Genomic DNA, 16,617 nt, shown 5'->3' on the forward strand with positions numbered 1-16,617 from the left:
AGTCGAGAAAAGAAACTTAAACGTGAAAGGCCAGACAGGCCTCGATCCACGTTCCGGAACTTTTTATTGTATTGGATGCCAAGCCAGAGTGTGTCATCCTGCCTGAAGTGATAGCCATACACTGTGAGGTCTAACGTGGGGAGGAGAGCTGGTTCAATCATCTTCATTCATTTGAACACTGATTTTTCCTTTATGCATACATTTCTCCTTTTTACAATTTTTTTGTACAAGAGATCGTGCAGGCATTATGTTTTGTTAGCATAGGCCATTTTGATTTGACAGACTCCACTAGGACTGCGTTATTTATTATTTGCTGGTAGAGACTACTCCCATCTTAGTTACAGGGCAGAATAGGAGTTTCTCCAACCTGTGAGAAACATGAGAGTATTCATCCCAGCAAACCTTGAGAGTCCCTTATTCAGGTGGCCAAGAAAGGGCAGACCCTCACTTATCCTGACCCGGAAGGCAGACGAGCGGGGAAAGATCACCTGGGTAGGGGAGACCGGGTGTCAGGAGAATGCCCAAAGGGAGACGCAGTATCTTACTGCAGAAGAAGACAAAGAGAGTGAGATCCTGGAGTCCTTTATGGGCTGTGCCACCTCTGCTCCCCTTCCTCCCATAGAATCTCTCTTACCCAAATCCACGAATCCCTCTGTATATAACCAATCCCCTAAGATCTCAAACCCACTTGCGTCCAAGGATTATCTAGCCCAGAATCCCTGTTTTCCTGCATCCCACCCAAACAGCCCCGGACATTCTTCTTCACATTCCCCTGTTTATTTGCTCCCGAACACCGAGTTTACCCGGACAAAACACTACGGTTCCCAGAATCCCCTCCATTCATTTCACGATTCCACTAACTCCCGTTTGCTTCACACACCCCACCAGTCTTGTCCCTCTTATTATCATTATTCGAATCCCCAATTGAATGTACCCAATAACTACAATTCTGACAAACCCTCCTGATTATTTCACAAACCCTACAAAATCTACTCTTCCGAGATCTACACAAACCCTAATCTTATAACTCTATATAACACCTCTTTCCTTTCCGACCCTGTAGGATGTTTAGAAACTCTACCACCCTCTTTTTCCTACACAAACACCTTTGCACAAGGGACTTGTAATAAAACTGTTTACCTGACATGTCCCGACACAAAGGTCAGGCAAAGTCTGGAAATTGACTTTAATCACACACACCTGACAGCCCTTCCTTTTCCCCAGAGGGATAAAAGGTGGAACAAGAAAGCACAATACGAGCACAGCAGACAGCACGACGAGACGGCTAATCAGTCGCGGCAGTTCAAGAGAAGGAGAAAGGCGGTAGGAATCAAGAGGGTGGCGAGGAGATAAGTGACTTTGCCCTTTTTCGTCCAAGGTCCGCTGGACCTTCCACAAAGAAAGCCTAAGAACACGAACAATAGCACAAGTGTCTTGCAGCAGATTTCAATGGTATACAGGGCATGCCTACGTTGATGAGCAGGAGCAAGGCAAGCTCCTGTGACCATGGTACCGGCCTTGACTCCAATGAAGAGAAAAGCCAAGCTGTTCATCACAGCCAGGGAGTCGAGGGGGAAACCGAAAAGAACAGGGATGTGTTGATTGAGAATCGCAAAGTGGCAAGTTTGAACCAAGTTCAATGAACTGTGAAGGAACTTAAACATTGTTAAGGGGAGACCAGCTGCAGAGGGAAACGGCACCATGTGGGTGCTAACTCCAAAGGCTCTGGTCGAGCCCCATTTGAGAAACCATACAGATACCAGAAGGCCATAGGAGAGCCACAGGAACAGGTCAAAGTGGTCATACTGAGGGTCAAGCAAAATCCCAGTACAATCGAGAGACTTTGATCTACAAACTGTGTGAAAGTAAGAGAAGTGAATCCCGTGAACATTTGAGAGTGAAGTGAATGAGAAGTTGGCAAGAGTGAACCTGGACAAGGGATGTCCATTATGAATTGCTTGAAAAGGCATTGAGAAACCAAGGGAACCGAATCCCGTTAAGGAGAAGAGAAAGCCATGTGAACCTAGAGGAGGGAGACTCTGATTTGAAGAGGGTCTGAGCTTGACCAAGGGAGATCCAGGGGTGAAGCTATCACCCAAGAACTGACAGTCAAGAAGGGTCCGAACCCGACCCAGGCAGATCCAGGGGTGAAGCCATTATCCAAAGTTCATAGAGAAAAGAACTGACATATAATTTAAGGAATACAATAAGTGAAGGGTCAGCGCCCAGAAGAGAGGGTCCCAGGGGTAAAACCATCACCCTATGTGAACAGTGGCAAAGAATCGAGAGGGTCAGTGCCCAGAAGAGGGGGACCCATGGGTGAACCATTTTCACCCTAATGAACTTCCATTTGGTTAAAGGAACTTTTGTTTTTGTTATCTGAACACGTCAAGCCCTTGAAGACGAGAAACTTTCAAAGGAAACGAGACTTGGCCATCGACTGTTGAGAGCTGCCATTGGAACGGTCGTCTTGTGCTGGAGAAGCCAGAGACTGTACTTGTGCTCCACGATCCCACCTTACCCCGTGCTCAAAACGTTGGGAAGAGAGACCCAGGCTACCGCATCCTGACTGATTGCTTCAGAAAACTTTTTATTTCCTTGAAAGTTATCCCACACCCCTTTTTTTGTATTAGTTGTATTTGTGTTCATTGTTTTATATAGCGCTTTAATACTTGGCGCATTACAGTTAACAACAAGAACATATTAAACATGGAACAGTAGAAGCAATAACAGTAAACATGAATCAAACCAGAAAATCGGCATGTAGAACAATTGGCATAAGAAAAGGGGAAAGGAGAGGAAGGGGCTGGGGAAGGAGGGAAGAGGGAGAGAGAGTAGTGAGTAAAGAGAATAGTAGGAGGAAGGAGAATTCAGAAGAGAAGGGGAAAGAAAGAGAACAAAAAGAAGGGTACTAGAGGGAGGGAGAGAAGGGTGAGAGGGAGAAGGATGTCAGGGAGGGGAATGAAGAAGGAGTGATTTCAATGAGGAGCGGAAGGAGGAATAGGTGAGGGAGGAGCGGATAGAAAAGGTTTCTTAGTATAGGCCCTTTTATTTGACAACGCCACTAGGACTGCCTTATTTTTCATTGGATGGTCAACACTTGCTCCCATCTTAGATTTTGTTTTGGATTCAGCGTTTTTCCAACCTGCGTACAACATTCATTGTTCAATAAACACCCTTGAACTGTGATCACTTGTGTCTGTCTTACTTGTTGCCACCATGAGTTCCTTACAAACCCTAACAATTTTAATAAAGGTTTTACAAATTTTACCCATTGTGTCAGTGTCATACGTGCGATACCATGCCTCCCCTACAGGACCCAGAGAGAAAGGTTCAAAAGTTGACTGCGGCTGAGACTCAAGTAACTGCCAAGAAGTGACCGACGCCGATCATGAAGCTCGCAGTCTGCCCGAGGAGGACCGCCATAGGATGCAAGGTATGCAGTGGCTCGTGGGAAGGCCAGCCATAACCCTAATCAGGCTACTAGAAACCATTCCCAAGGGCGGGGTGCCAGACATCATACCCCAAGGTGGGAGCGACAGTAGCTATAGCCTAAGAAAGGATACCAGAAACCAGGTCCTAATACAGGGTACCCAATGCCCGAACCCAGGGAGCAGCGTGGACGATGCCACTCGAGGGTAGGGAAACAGAAAGAGCAGGGTATGAGAAACCAAACAGCAAAAGGTGGTGAGGGCAATCCAACCCCAAGACGGGATTTAAGAAGTCAAAGGCCACACTTTCCTGGGTGACCTATATTCGATAGAGTTGAACAAGACTCCTGGCTCGGGATCCCAGGGAAAATACTTGGCAAGGTAATGGTTGGGACAACAACCAGTCTGGATCGTCGTCCAGAGACAAACGCAAACCTTTTGATAAACTGCAACACTGTAAAACTGAAAAGACTAATCAGACGCTATTATACGATTATGCAACCCGAAGAGAAGAAAACAAAAGACTTGTGTCAAATTCTGAAAAGGGAGAAGAGTCTGCACTACCCGGCATTAGGAAAGAGCACAAGGGGGTCAGAAGTATGTCACCATTCATTGGTTGCGAAAGGAACTTTCTTGTGGTTATGTTAAAGCTCTCTTATGTTCAAAGTGTTTGGGACAGAATCTGAACTAGAGTAGGTTTTCTCAACAACTGACATAGTTTGCTTTGTAGGACATCCTGATGATCAGGATGAAGAAGATCCTACAAGTAAGCCAGTTGTGCCGTGCATGTATGTTTATTTTACATTGACACAGTCCTTTTTTAGTTCATTCAACAATTTATTTTACAGGTCTTTCGATAAGCACGAAAGTTTTTTGGCATCAAACGGACAAAGGTGATTGTGAACGGTGGTAACACGGGTTAAGTGTCAACCTCTGATGTATTGAGGTTAAAACTCCACACTGAAGTACATTCCCTGTATAGATGTGATAGAGAAAGAACTATCAAGCAGGGAAAGTATACCTGAGGCTTGAAAATGGCCCCAGGGTTAGTTCACACAAGGTGTACACAACAGATATTTACACAACATACACAAGTGGGAAGATACAGTTGTGTCACGGGGATCGACACACGTGTGTTTCGGCCAAAACATGGCTTGATTGAAGCCGGTCTATATGCTGGCCTTCGTCAGGAAAGGCACCATTGGTGGTGCTGTCCGTTGATTCTGCTGCTTCGGTGGCAGTGGCAAGCTGGGAAATATCCTCACGTGGTTGAAGGATAGTGTGTGCGTGATTGCACTTAGGAATATGCCTGAGAGTGCATTTCGAGCCGAGGACCCCGTATACAGAGGTACGCCGGACATACTGCGATCTGGGACCCACTGTGGCCCTTCACAGTCAGCGGGAACCCGAGAAATGTCGGCCTGAAGCACTCTCAGGCATATTCCTAAGTGCAATCACTAAGTGGAAACACAGAAAAATGATGAAGCTCTACAACAAATCTCTCATAAATCACATAATTTAGAGATACAGTGTTAGGACCTGGAGAACCGATCACGAAGATCGAACGTTAGGATAAAGAATCTTGCAGGTACAGTGGAGGACAATATTTGAAGAGAACGGTCCAGCAGCTTTGCAGATATTTTGGCAAATAGTTCTGAGGAACCGGTTCCGCTGGACCGCATACATTGAGTAGGCCCACGTAGGGTAGTGGAACCAGGATCACGACCCAGGGATGTCTTGGTGGCAGTAACATCATATGGCCAGAAAGAACAGATTTTGAAGATGGCAAGGACAGCAAGTCAGGCGCGAATTAACAGAGAGGAAGTCCAGCTAGACCAAGACCTGGCACAACACGCTTCAAAAACAGAGACTAATGGGCCCAATGGTGAAAGTTTTGGTGCAGAAACAGATAAATGGACATTCCCCTTTGGCCTTCTTTTCTCGTGGAAAGGTCATCAACACAGGATTACGACATGCGAGGAAGGGGAATAGATTCTAAACATACATGAAGAAGGTGCGGACCTTCGAGGAGGACAACCGAGAAGAGAAAGAGGGTATTAGAAGCCGTGGGAGTGGAAAACGGTTTTGACAAAAGGCAAAGGGGGAAGCACGTCTCGAACGCAGGGGCGTACCTGATCAGCTGGACTATATAGAATAATCTTGCAAGAGGAATGCAGCTATCATGAGCACCCCTTAAACTGGGGTAGGACTTACACATTTTACTATAATGTATGCGGCCCGGTGGACTAGGGAGGGGAGGTGGAATTTGGAACCCTAAGTGGGGTTAAATATCCCCGACAATGTTTCTCTGGGTAAGATTAAGGGCCAGGTATGGTGGACAATACGTCCGAGGGATCCTATGAACCTGTGCCTTCTTCAGGGGTGGGGATGGTGGGGGAAGGGGGGATAAAGTTGAGGGTGGTTGGTTGAGGGGATTACGGGGGAGGGACGGGTTAAGGGGTGGGGTCAGAGAGGGAGAATGGGAGCTTTACGATTAAGGGGTGGAGGGGAGACCCAGGGATCACAATGGTGGGGAAGGCCCTTAAAATAGTGTTGTTTAATGTAAGGGGACTTAACACCCCAGTCAAGAGAAAGAAGTTGGAAGGCTGGTTGCGGGGAGAGAACTCTGTTATTGTGTATCAAGAAACACATATGCAAATGTGACCGGGGAAACTGAAGATTGGGGGGGTTTCTCAGTTATACCAGGTGAATTTGGAGGAAAATAAATCGGGGGCCCTGATAGCGTTGCATGACAGGTTGCGGGGGCAGGTTCTTGAAACCCGGGTGGGTATCAGGAGGGGAGGTTGCTGTTTATGAATGTCATTTTCGAGTCTCATAACATTACGTTGGCCACGATATATGCCCCAAACTCAGGGCAGGATGGGTTTTTGAAGGGGGTGCTCTCGAGATTGGGGGAATTTGCCAAAGGGGACATTATTTTGGCAGGGGATTTCAATATGGCAGGGGAGCCTCAATTAGACAGGAACACCAGACCCACACAATATACCATGGCTCCGTCCAAGGTGCTTAAGAAAAACATTTCCACGATGGCCCTTCATGACGTATGGTGTGCGATAAATGGACAGGCACAGGGTTTCACTTACTATTCACAGGTTTATTCGTCTCTCTCCAGGAGATGTGTGGTCCTCTATAGGTTTGGTGGGAAAAGTAAATAAAGTTGAGGTAGGTTCAACATCAATGTCGGACCACGCTCCGGTGTCAATGTCAATTACATTGGGGCACTCCTGGGGTATGGCGGGAGGTGGACTGTGGAAATGCAACATTCCCAGCAGAATTATTGCACAACCACGTACAAGTCGAGTTAATTAAGGAAAAAAATAGAATAGTATTTTGCGGAAAAGGAGACCCCAGAGACACCGTGGATGATATTGGATGTTTTTATGGCAATACTGAGGGGTCAGGTTATATCAATTAAGGCAGCGAGAATAAAACACAGACGACAATGGGAGAAGCTTAAGGAGGCTCAGGAAGAAATTACCAAGGGCCCGAATAAAAGGTTGGGGAGAACAATTAAGCACATCCAGGGTCAACTAGAGATGCTCTGCACACACAAAACAGGCAGAGAATGTGCTACTACACACCAGACAATGGTACTACCTTAGGGCTAACAAGGCAGATAAGCTTCTGGCGAGACAGTTGCTGGGTAAAGCCCAATCTATGATGATTATGAAACTTAGAGATGCGACAGGGGTAGTAAGGACGACAAACGATAGGAGACATTTTCCGGGAGAACTATCAAACCCTGTACACCTCGGAAATTTCTCTCCAAGATCGTACTTTCACAGCTCTCGAAGGCAGAAAAAGAGACATTAGAGGAGAACATTAAAGAAGAGGAGGTGAGAAAAGCGGTCAGATCTCCCAAGAAATAAGGCCCCCGGCCCAGATGGGTATACGGAAGGCCTCTATAAAAAGTAGCATGATTTATTAGTCCCTAGTTTAACAAGGTTATTCAACACCTTTAAGGAAAGGGGACATATAACGTAGACAATGAACGAAGCCAAGATGATAGTGTTAATAAAACAGGGAAAGGAACCTACTTCTCCAAGCTCATATAGGCCAATAGCCCTGATCAATCTAGACGCTAAATTGTACACCAAGATCCTGGTATTTAGAGTGAAAGATCTGTTGCCGAAGCTAATAGGACAAGATCAATCAGGTTTTATAGCTCAGAGGCAAATGCATGACAACACTCTGAGGATTTGTCACTTGATAGAAAAAAGTTGATAGACTAAAGATTCAGCACTACTGGTGCCATTAGATGCCAAAAAGGCATTTGATAGAATGGAATGCTCTTTTTTTCTTTAGCACGATGGGGGATATGGGGTTCGGTAAATAATATATTCTGATGGTTAGGGCAAATTATATCTCCCCCACAATTCAGTTGACATTTAACTGGTTTCTTTCAAATAAGGTGAATCTTGGGCAGGGCACAAAACAAGGTTGTCCACTATCTCCATTGTTATATGCTATATATCTAGAACACTTGCTGGCCAAGGTTTGGGGAACTGATCAAGTAAAAGGAATAGTCATGGTGGGAGAAGAACACATGGTAATAACATTTGCTGATGACATGCTGGTAACGATGCCACACCTGGAAATCTCTTTGCTGGCATTGTTGAAGGAACTGGAGGGGTTTGAGTAATTTTTCGGGGTTAAAAATGAATAGACAAAAGTCAGAAATGCTGAACGTATTGGTTAATTCAGTTATAATGGCAAAGTTGAGCACCCAAACACAAATGAAAATAGCGGATAAGGGAATTTTATATTTGGGAATACGGCAAGAACTACCCTCAGCTACTGGCCAAGATTAAAACTGACCTTATGAAGTGGAACCCACTAATTATATCCTGGCTGGGAAGATTGACCACAATAAATATGGTAGTGCGCCTGAGATTATAATATTTTTTTCAGGCGTTGCCTGTTGTGGAGTTACGAAGGTTATATTTTCGCTCGCTCACCAAAATGATTACATCCTTTATATGGCTTAATAAACCAAAAAGGGTGCCGATGTCCACCTTGACGGCAACGAGGAATCAAGAAGGGTTGGGATTTCCCCACTCACAGATACTGTGAGGCGGCCCAGCTGAAGGTGGTGCGAGAGTGGTTTGCGGACAGCCCACAGAAAATTTGGGCTGGCAGGACAGGACAGTGGCAGGTTCATAGTTATCGGGGCTCTTGTGGCTAAATAAAAAACACAGACATCGTAATCTCTGGAACAGTGAAATCATGGGTATGGGAGTGGAGGTGTGGGATTCGGCAGTAAGGTGGGGGGCTCTCACAATGAACCCTTCTCCCATTTCCCCCAATGTTCAAGAACTCGGATTTCCTACCGGGAGTGTTAAAAGAAGCGTTCAAGAATTGGAGAGCATCCGGATGCCTGAAAATACAGGATTATGTACCAAGGTCAGACACTTTGTACATTTGAAGAGTGCATTCAGGATCTAGGGATGGGGGAAAGGTATAGGTTTCAATATAACCAACTGAAACATTGGTTGACCGACCCACTAATTGGAGCAGCCGGCACAAGACAGCTGACCCCTTTCGAGGAATATGCCACGACCGATAAAGGATCTAGGAATTTGGTGTCCACTCTTTACAGATATCTTAATGATCAGAAAGAGAAAATACAATGGAACTATATGGAAAAATGGGGGAAAACATTGGAGGAAACTATTCCTTAAGGGCACTCTGGGCACCTATGGGGAGTTATCCCTAAGCTAACATGCCTCATTGAGATGAGGGAAATGTGGATTAAAGTCCCATTTCAATGGCACTACACACTGGCCAAGCTGCATGGTATCCATCGGTATCGGGGAACTGCTGGGGGGGATGTAGGACTGTGGGGGACTGGGGACATATTTAGAGGGATTGCCCGGTGTTGCAACCCGTTTGGGAAGAGGTGAAAAGGCAGATACAGGGGATATTTCAAGGGATGGAACGAATGGAAAAGGAGGGAGTGGATGTCCGGTATGTTGGACCCGAAGTCAAGGGTGTTTACTAAATCTCAGAAACTAAATTATGACTCTGTTGATAGCAGCTTGGTTGGCAATAGATAAACGATGGAAACAGCAACGGTGCCCAACGGGTCAGAAGTGGCTTCATAAAGTTTGGGGGGTGATGGCAATAGAATGGGTCATGTACAAACTACAAGGGGATCATGATTCTTTTAAACAGGACCATGCTATGGTTTTGTCATACTTACAAAAGGACTACATGCTCCAATAGTGTCCCCACAAAATCAGACTTTTGGACATTTAGTGAATCCTTGGAGATCTTTCACTGGACAAAAGATGTGGACTCTCTTTGACACAAAGAGGAAGGGGGGAGTTGTTGTATGCTTTGATGTTGTTTGGAAAAGTAATACGATTTTGAAACACAAAATTAAATATTAAAATTGGAAGAAAACACAATAATTACAACAACGCTTCAATTCCATGTAGAACATACTATTCTATTGGAAACCTTTCAATCATTCTTCAAACTGTATCGACAATTGGCCAATGTCTGGGATGATATTCTTGCAGCAGAGGATGAAGGTTGCTTCTCTCAGCTCATATTACTTGACCTTTCAGCTGCATTCAACACAATGGACCACTCTTGTCTTCTGGAACCTCTTGAGCAGGTGGCTGAGCGTTTGGGCGGACCTTCGGGATGCTTCCAAGAATCTTTGACCAATGGCCATAAACATGTCAGACTCTGAATACCCTTTTCTTCAAGCTCCACTGTCCCTCACAGAGTACACCAAGGATCTCCATTCTCAGCATTCTTCTCGAACAAGCACATGAAACCCTCAACAGAGCTTCTCAAGAGACAGAATATCATTTTTTAAGAAATTGACATTTTTAGATGGCATTTGATTAATTAGGTTTATAACGATAAAGGTGTTAGTATGTAATTTAAAACACATGTATTATGTGCTGTATTCTGTTGGTCTGTAGTACAAAAAGGTTTATTTTATTTAACCACAAAGCACTTAAAAAATAAATTTCCAGTCTTACACCAAGATCCTGGTATTTAGAGTGAAAGATCTGTTGCCGAAGCTAATAGGACAAGATCAATCAGGTTTTATAGCTCAGAGGCAAATGCATGACAACACTCTGAGGATTTGTCACTTGATAGAAAAAAGTTGATAGACTAAAGATTCAGCACTACTGGTGCCATTAGATGCCAAAAAGGCATTTGATAGAATGGAATGCTCTTTTTTTCTTTAGCACGATGGGGGATATGGGGTTCGGTAAATAATATATTCTGATGGTTAGGGCAAATTATATCTCCCCCACAATTCAGTTGACATTTAACTGGTTTCTTTCAAATAAGGTGAATCTTGGGCAGGGCACAAAACAAGGTTGTCCACTATCTCCATTGTTATATGCTATATATCTAGAACACTTGCTGGCCAAGGTTTGGGGAACTGATCAAGTAAAAGGAATAGTCATGGTGGGAGAAGAACACATGGTAATAACATTTGCTGATGACATGCTGGTAACGATGCCACACCTGGAAATCTCTTTGCTGGCATTGTTGAAGGAACTGGAGGGGTTTGAGTAATTTTTCGGGGTTAAAAATGAATAGACAAAAGTCAGAAATGCTGAACGTATTGGTTAATTCAGTTATAATGGCAAAGTTGAGCACCCAAACACAAATGAAAATAGCGGATAAGGGAATTTTATATTTGGGAATACGGCAAGAACTACCCTCAGCTACTGGCCAAGATTAAAACTGACCTTATGAAGTGGAACCCACTAATTATATCCTGGCTGGGAAGATTGACCACAATAAATATGGTAGTGCGCCTGAGATTATAATATTTTTTTCAGGCGTTGCCTGTTGTGGAGTTACGAAGGTTATATTTTCGCTCGCTCACCAAAATGATTACATCCTTTATATGGCTTAATAAACCAAAAAGGGTGCCGATGTCCACCTTGACGGCAACGAGGAATCAAGAAGGGTTGGGATTTCCCCACTCACAGATACTGTGAGGCGGCCCAGCTGAAGGTGGTGCGAGAGTGGTTTGCGGACAGCCCACAGAAAATTTGGGCTGGCAGGACAGGACAGTGGCAGGTTCATAGTTATCGGGGCTCTTGTGGCTAAATAAAAAACACAGACATCGTAATCTCTGGAACAGTGAAATCATGGGTATGGGAGTGGAGGTGTGGGATTCGGCAGTAAGGTGGGGGGCTCTCACAATGAACCCTTCTCCCATTTCCCCCAATGTTCAAGAACTCGGATTTCCTACCGGGAGTGTTAAAAGAAGCGTTCAAGAATTGGAGAGCATCCGGATGCCTGAAAATACAGGATTATGTACCAAGGTCAGACACTTTGTACATTTGAAGAGTGCATTCAGGATCTAGGGATGGGGGAAAGGTATAGGTTTCAATATAACCAACTGAAACATTGGTTGACCGACCCACTAATTGGAGCAGCCGGCACAAGACAGCTGACCCCTTTCGAGGAATATGCCACGACCGATAAAGGATGTAGGAATTTGGTGTCCACTCTTTACAGATATCTTAATGATCAGAAAGAGAAAATACAATGGAACTATATGGAAAAATGGGGGAAAACATTGGAGGAAACTATTCCTTAAGGGCACTCTGGGCACCTATGGGGAGTTATCCCTAAGCTAACATGCCTCATTGAGATGAGGGAAATGTGGATTAAAGTCCCATTTCAATGGCACTACACACTGGCCAAGCTGCATGGTATCCATCGGTATCGGGGAACTGCTGGGGGGGATGTAGGACTGTGGGGGACTGGGGACATATTTAGAGGGATTGCCCGGTGTTGCAACCCGTTTGGGAAGAGGTGAAAAGGCAGATACAGGGGATATTTCAAGGGATGGAACGAATGGAAAAGGAGGGAGTGGATGTCCGGTATGTTGGACCCGAAGTCAAGGGTGTTTACTAAATCTCAGAAACTAAATTATGACTCTGTTGATAGCAGCTTGGTTGGCAATAGATAAACGATGGAAACAGCAACGGTGCCCAACGGGTCAGAAGTGGCTTCATAAAGTTTGGGGGGTGATGGCAATAGAATGGGTCATGTACAAACTACAAGGGGATCATGATTCTTTTAAACAGGACCATGCTATGGTTTTGTCATACTTACAAAAGGACTACATGCTCCAATAGTGTCCCCACAAAATCAGACTTTTGGACATTTAGTGAATCCTTGGAGATCTTTCACTGGACAAAAGATGTGGACTCTCTTTGACACAAAGAGGAAGGGGGGAGTTGTTGTATGCTTTGATGTTGTTTGGAAAAGTAATACGATTTTGAAACACAAAATTAAATATTAAAATTGGAAGAAAACACAATAATTACAACAACGCTTCAATTCCATGTAGAACATACTATTCTATTGGAAACCTTTCAATCATTCTTCAAACTGTATCGACAATTGGCCAATGTCTGGGATGATATTCTTGCAGCAGAGGATGAAGGTTGCTTCTCTCAGCTCATATTACTTGACCTTTCAGCTGCATTCAACACAATGGACCACTCTTGTCTTCTGGAACCTCTTGAGCAGGTGGCTGAGCGTTTGGGCGGACCTTCGGGATGCTTCCAAGAATCTTTGACCAATGGCCATAAACATGTCAGACTCTGAATACCCTTTTCTTCAAGCTCCACTGTCCCTCACAGAGTACACCAAGGATCTCCATTCTCAGCATTCTTCTCGAACAAGCACATGAAACCCTCAACAGAGCTTCTCAAGAGACAGAATATCATTTTTTAAGAAATTGACATTTTTAGATGGCATTTGATTAATTAGGTTTATAACGATAAAGGTGTTAGTATGTAATTTAAAACACATGTATTATGTGCTGTATTCTGTTGGTCTGTAGTACAAAAAGGTTTATTTTATTTAACCACAAAGCACTTAAAAAATAAATTTCCAGTCTTACATGGATATGCAAATCTACATACAAATCACGACTGATGGCAACCCATCTATGTCCAGCGGGCTGTTTGTTCTCAAGGATTAGATGCATAAGAATAGCTTAAAACTCAATAGATACAAAATGGAAGTGCTTGTATTCAGCCCCAAACATGTTTAAATAAAATAGCAGGTTCTGTGCCCAAATCATACATTCTTTGGCTCCTCAGTTTTTATACCTTCTAAGGCCAAGTACTTTAGTGTCATATGGGAGGCCGACCTTAGCATGAACACTCATATTGTAGCTGTGGTGAAGCTATACTTCTTACAACTCAAGTCTCTACAGAAAGTCCTCTTTTAAATTCCACAAGAAAGTCATGCAGCCTAGACGATGCCAGCACCCTCTACACTAGCCACCCGCCTACAAAATTAGAAGACTGTTATGCTCCAGAACACAGTAGACCGCCTCATCGCTAGCATTTATACTCACGTTCCTGAGATAACTCAGCTGGCTTCTGGTTAAAAAGCACTTCAATTTTAAACTCCTATACCTAACCTTCAAATGCTTCAATGGCTCTGCTCCCACTCCATGGAACAGCTAGGACTACTGCGTCCTGCCTCTTTATACACCAGCAGAAGAGATAGATAGTCTTCGTGGCAGCTCCCTACCCTCAAGAGCTCTCCAACCATTTACAAAACTACCTCCCTACTACAATTCAGGAAGCTTGTTAAGTCCTAGCTATTTTTCCAAACCTTGACTGTCCCAGCCTCTTTGGTTGATCTTGCTCTCTTAGCACACACCAACAATGAACACAGTGGTGTGCTCTTTTGAAGGTGTTAAATACATATCAACTGCAAGTGATGACATCATTGTTTCTCTAAATGGATTTCTCTTTATATTCTTTCCCAGATTAAATGCCTTGAGAAAACCCCTAATGAAATTAAACATGTTGGAACATAAATTAATTAAATTAATTGGGAAAACAAATGGTGTGGCCACAGCTTACTTAATATGCATATAAAAGCCATCAGAAACCTCACGTGGGAGTTGATTGCATTTAGAAAACGTATTATCATAAAGTATTTACAACTGTATGTTACAAAACGCAGCCCTTCCTGTTCCATTCAACAGTTCGTTTTTGTTATTATCAAATGAAAAAATGTGGGTTCATTAAATGTAAACATCTATGGCAGAGCGCATGGATGAATGCCCTCGATGATTGGACTGCATATTAGTACATTTTAAAATAGAATACAGGGTGTTTTGCATGAATGCCCTCGTCACAGCCTCCCCTTGAAATATTTAATTTAGCTAATTAACTCTTTCTTCAAGATCATCAGGGTACACCTTTAATGTTTTCTGCTCACATAATCAATTAAAAATCGGTAGGAAGCATTTTGTAGTTATGGGTAGGGCATTCACATACAAATAGAAATTAAGATTGTGTTACTGAAATTCTTTTTAATATTGCCATTTTTGGTATCTGTACATCTTCAAATAAACCTGTAGACAATACCTTGAAAGAGCCATTAGAAAATTGGGCAGTGGGAATCCCACGATACACTTCAGAATCAAGCAGCCTTGGTAATCGTTTACTGGGCCTAACAGATCATGTCAGAGTAATGTTTCGACCTCAAAAACCATCCCTAACTAGAGCGGACCGCATATGGTGTATCTTTAGAATTGCAGGAAAATTATAAATACTTAATTAGAAAGATCAACACAGTTCAATAAATAAAAAACGTATAAGAAAATCATTACTGTTACCTCTGGAATGGACTGGATTGACTCCACAAAAGTATCCAAGGAAGCCTCCCATATCGCCAGCTTTACTGTAAATACAAACACAAAGGCCAGATTAACAACATTCCCACTTACACGTCCAAAAAAAGCAGTGGAGTGCATTGTAATTGCAAGGCACTGTCACTAGTTAGAATATTTGCAGGATTATAGAAATCTTCTGCCTCATGGCATACATGGTGTGCTGGGCATTGGGCTGATTTCAGAGAATTTCAGCACATGAAAAGCAGGGGAAAAGAAAATGATAATCTCCCTCCTGTTTACAGTGCTGGAATAACAGCAGCCGTGCAAGGCGCATTATTAACTGATTGGGGGGGGGCAACACTTGAATACTAGAGGTCCTTCGGAACACCGCCCCTCCGTAAAAGAGAAGCCTGAGAAGTACAAGAAGCATTTTGCATAGTCACAATCACAACTTAAAGGTAATAAATATCCTCTCCACAGGTGTGTTGAACGGTTTTTAACATTCATTTCTTCACCCTATTTTCTTAGTGCACTTTTTAAAACAATGTACTTGCCGCAAAATGAGGGGCGGAATGGAGATCCAGTTATCCCCCACCCACCTTCCATTCTCTCCCCAGCCCATATTGCCTCACCCATACCTCCCCACTACATTTTGCGTCAACATTTTTGGTTAAAAAAATCTGTGGTAAAACATTCTGCCGTGACTTGCTTGCGGTAAAGAGAGTGGATACTGTGTTCAACACATGTAGGCCCTATTCTCAGCTCGAAGAAAAGATGCTACTTCCTAAAAGGAACTCACATCAGCCTGAGGTGATGAAGCACTTACCAGCAAATCATCCATGACCGAGTAGACATGCACACCCTAGCAATGATAAGGTTTAAGTTACTTATCTGTAACTATTTTTCTCCAGCATGGGTCTGGCATGGATTCACATGCTCATGAATATTCCCCGTCAGGCTGGGAATCTTTGGCAAAAAAACCAAAAAAAAACAGTCTTCACTTTCACTTTAAAACTGTATTTGTCCTCTAAACCAATCACTGTCCTATGAGTCATACTGCACCCATTCAATGACAGTCCTCTCCCTAAACCCCACCTCTGGCAGCCATCTACAGATTTGGTAAGCACGTAAAGTGGCAGTACGGCCTAGATTAGCCGCAGAGCGGCTGTAGGCAGGGTTCGAATGTGAATCCATGCCAGACCCATGCTGGAGAACAATAGTTACAGGTAAGTAACTTAAACTTTCTCCAGCATGGGGGTCTGGCATGGATTCACATGCTCATGAATAACGAATACACAGCAGTACAAAATTACACAACCACTGGAGGTGGCAAGGCTCAACACAAGCAATTAACTCGGACCTCTGGAACAGACTCACCTCAAGCGAACAGGTTGTGTAGCACTGCTTGGCTGACTCTGGACTCCTCCCTGGAATACCTGTCGATGCAGTAGAACTCACCCTCTACCATGGCTGTGAATTCCCTGAAAACACCCTCCTCATATGCGTCTACCCAGATGTAAATGC

At 43.7% G+C, this 16,617-nt stretch overlaps 1 protein-coding gene across 3 annotated transcripts in view; it reads right to left on the minus strand.

Moving 5' to 3' along the window:
* Nucleotides 1–16,617, minus strand: part of RMND1 (required for meiotic nuclear division 1 homolog) — a 647,398-nt gene that overhangs the window by 151,618 nt on the left and 479,163 nt on the right. For all 3 annotated transcript variants that reach the window (XM_069628317.1, XM_069628319.1, XM_069628318.1), the window contains one exon: nucleotides 15,097–15,161. In XM_069628317.1, coding sequence (XP_069484418.1) covers nucleotides 15,097–15,161 — 65 coding nt within the window. The remainder of the gene's footprint in view (nucleotides 1–15,096; nucleotides 15,162–16,617) is intronic.

Source organism: Ambystoma mexicanum, chromosome 12 (assembly GCF_040938575.1).
Source record: "Ambystoma mexicanum isolate Mex_15411 chromosome 12, UKY_AmexF1_1, whole genome shotgun sequence".
Classification (NCBI taxonomy): domain Eukaryota; kingdom Metazoa; phylum Chordata; class Amphibia; order Caudata; family Ambystomatidae; genus Ambystoma; species Ambystoma mexicanum.